The following is a 2979-nucleotide window of genomic DNA, read 5'->3' on the forward strand; positions in this document are numbered from 1 at the left end:
TGTCAGAGGGGTTCATTGTTGAGAAGATGGGCCAAGATGGGGAGGGAGAGGAAAAATAGAAGAAGAGATACAGAGGAAGAGTGAATACGTTATTTAACCATGTGAGATGGGAGGGGTATTTTAGCTCAACCTTAAGGAATGTAGAGGTTAATTAGTTAATAGCTAGATTTCAAGCAATGTTTAAAGAAGCAGAAGTGCGAGGCGAAGCTTTTACGAAGTGAGGTATAACTGTATAAGCTTTAAGGCTCAAGGCATAAGCCTCCTTAATTAATTATATTTATTTTAAATTTTATAAATATTATAAGCATACAGTATATAGTGGTGTAATAATTTACAATTAGATATATTCAGGTAATGGATGTTAAATAACAATGAAATATGCCAAGTCTCATTGCAAATCATAATAAACCAAACTACATGTATAAGACATAAATCTTATTTATGGTCACATGGCTATATTCAAGACACATAGGCTAGAGTTGCAGTTCCTTATTAAAAGATGAGCTCGACTGTTGCATTGATTCGAGACCCAGATAAAACTAAACAAGGAAATATGCACAACATAGAGGAGATATGCACCGAATGTCTATGCTTGACCCACTCAACAAGGCTGACCAATTTAATTTCGGGTTCAAGTATTTTATTTATTTATATTTTCTTCTTCGTTGATTATTTTTTAAAATATTTTTGGTAGTTCACTTCTCTTGAAAATTTAGTGGTAATCACATCTATAATTTTTGTCTACTATTTTTCAAATCACGAAAATTAGGAATGTCGAAACCTATTCTCAATTATATACATGTTTCTTAAGCAGGTTAGTGGATCTGTTAATATTGCCTTGATAGTAATCTAATGTTTATAGGGAGTGTGACGCTGACTGCTAACAGTTGTCCATATCTATACACTATACAACTTTAACATTGTTAGAGTGATTAAAGTTCTCGTACTACTGGATTCTTATAGTTTCTTTTTGAGTTTGCTCGCAAGCATTTACCGTAGTTTTGAATTTTAAAACGTTTATGTTGATTCCCAGTAACAAAGTCTGGTCTTGTTCGGTACTTGATCATCCCAGTTAATGGATGGGTAATCTTCTGTGTGCAGGACTATTTCTTAACAACATACAAGTTTCTGGAGCTCTCTCCACATGTACTGATACCAATGCATGGTAGAATCAACTTATGGCCCAAAAGGATGCTTTGTGGATACATTAAGTATGATATTACTGAGTCACTTACATCCTGCAATGCTTGTCTACAGTTTGTTTTGTGCTTCCAACAGCTAAATGTTTTTGCTAAAGATTTTGTGTGTGTCGGCAGTAACCTTGATAAACGATGGCCACTGACCATCGAAAATTTTGTACTTCCAGTTAATCACAGATTTATTGTGTTCTCTTACATATCAAACTAGCTAGACTTTGGCACTTGTCAGGTCGAAATCCATGTGTGAGCGTTAAGATTAGTTTTGTTATGAACAAATTAATATGTATTAAGCTTGACAATTGATATATTTCCTATTAACCTGGAAACAGTTTACTTTCTAGTTTCTTTAGTTGTCTATTTGACAATTTTCATAGATGGAGTTTGAATACCTCTACTGTGAAGAGTTGGATACTTGAAATAGTTTTGTTTATTTTCACTTTATGCCAAAACAAGTACTCTATCAATAAGTAGTTAATTATATATCAAAACTTTTTTTAATATGCCTCTTTTTTAACGTGCAGGAATCGCAGAGCTAGAGAATTGTCAATTTTGAAAGCCATAGAAAGTGGGGCACGAACACTATTTGATATAACTGCCAAGTCATATGCTAATGTGGACACCAACATGTGGCTTCCAGCTTCACTGAATGTGCAAATTCATGTTGATCATTTGGCTCAACGGGAGAAGTTACCTAAGGTGATACACATCGAGTTTTGTGTGCAATATATGATAAATATAATGATATATTTCCAATTGTGAGAAAATCAAGCTTAGTATTATATGGACACTCTCCATAAGGCATCAAATGCCTGCTTGCGCTTGCATCTAGGATGTATGTATAATAGGAAAAGGTCAATGAATGGGCAGCCACCTCTTCTTCATGCTATTAGTCAAAATAGTATCTTCTCCACTCCTGTTATCCTTTATCATCCTTCTAGTTTTAACTATCCTCTATCTCCACATCCACATCATAGCTGCTGTGCTCCATTGAACAGCCTGTAGTCGACTAGACAGGTGGTCTATGAAGCACGGACACGCATAACATGAAGCCGTGTCATGTCGTGTTCGTGTCGGACACACGTGTCGAACACACGTATCCTATGTATTTTTTAGGATTTGCCTCGTGTCGGCGTGTCGGATGGCCGTGTCGGATCCGTGTCCATGCTACATAGCAGGTGGTGGACGCTGCAGGAGCTTATGCAGGTGTTGAGGAGGTGAGGTATACATTTTGTTCATTTTCAAAATCATTTTTGTCGGAAAAGGTTTTGGAATATAGAAATAGAGACCCCATCATCCTAGGCCTAAATGCTCAAACATAAGCAAGTTAAGAGGATAAACTAGAAGTGGATGGAGTTCCTTCTGTTATATATTATTTCCCTTTTACTAAAGAAGTTTTCTCGTTATATATTATTTCTTTCACTGTCAAAAGTATCGGTAACCCCTAGAAATGTTTTTAACGTTTTCCAAGGTGTTACTTTGAGGGTGTTTGGGGAGGCTTATTTTATAGTCAAACTAGCTTTTAAGCTAGTTTTCATTTCTACCTGCTTAGTAAAATACAAAATAAGTTAGCTTATAAGTCACATTTTAAAAAGCTGGTATACTCCAACTTTTGAAAAACTAACTTATAAGCTCACCTCAATAAGCTAGATTTGACCAAACAAATTACTACACTACCCAAACAATTTTTGTAACATAAAAAGCCAAAAGTCACTAAAAGCTAGCATAACTTATAAGCTTCAAAAAATAAGCTTTCCCAAACACCATCTTTATCAGTAATAGC

General features: G+C 35.3%; 1 protein-coding gene across 2 annotated transcripts in view; it reads left to right on the plus strand.

The window, feature by feature from the left end:
• LOC109844548 overlaps positions 1-2979 on the plus strand; it is a 21130-nt gene that overhangs the window by 17108 nt on the left and 1043 nt on the right. For both annotated transcript variants that reach the window (XM_020413626.1, XM_020413627.1), the window contains 2 exons: positions 1102-1211; positions 1721-1895. In XM_020413626.1, the coding sequence (XP_020269215.1) occupies positions 1102-1211; positions 1721-1895 (285 nt within the window). The remainder of the gene's footprint in view (positions 1-1101; positions 1212-1720; positions 1896-2979) is intronic.

The sequence above is a fragment of the Asparagus officinalis genome, chromosome 6 (assembly GCF_001876935.1).
Source record: "Asparagus officinalis chromosome 6, Aspof.V1, whole genome shotgun sequence".
NCBI lineage: Eukaryota > Viridiplantae > Streptophyta > Magnoliopsida > Asparagales > Asparagaceae > Asparagus > Asparagus officinalis.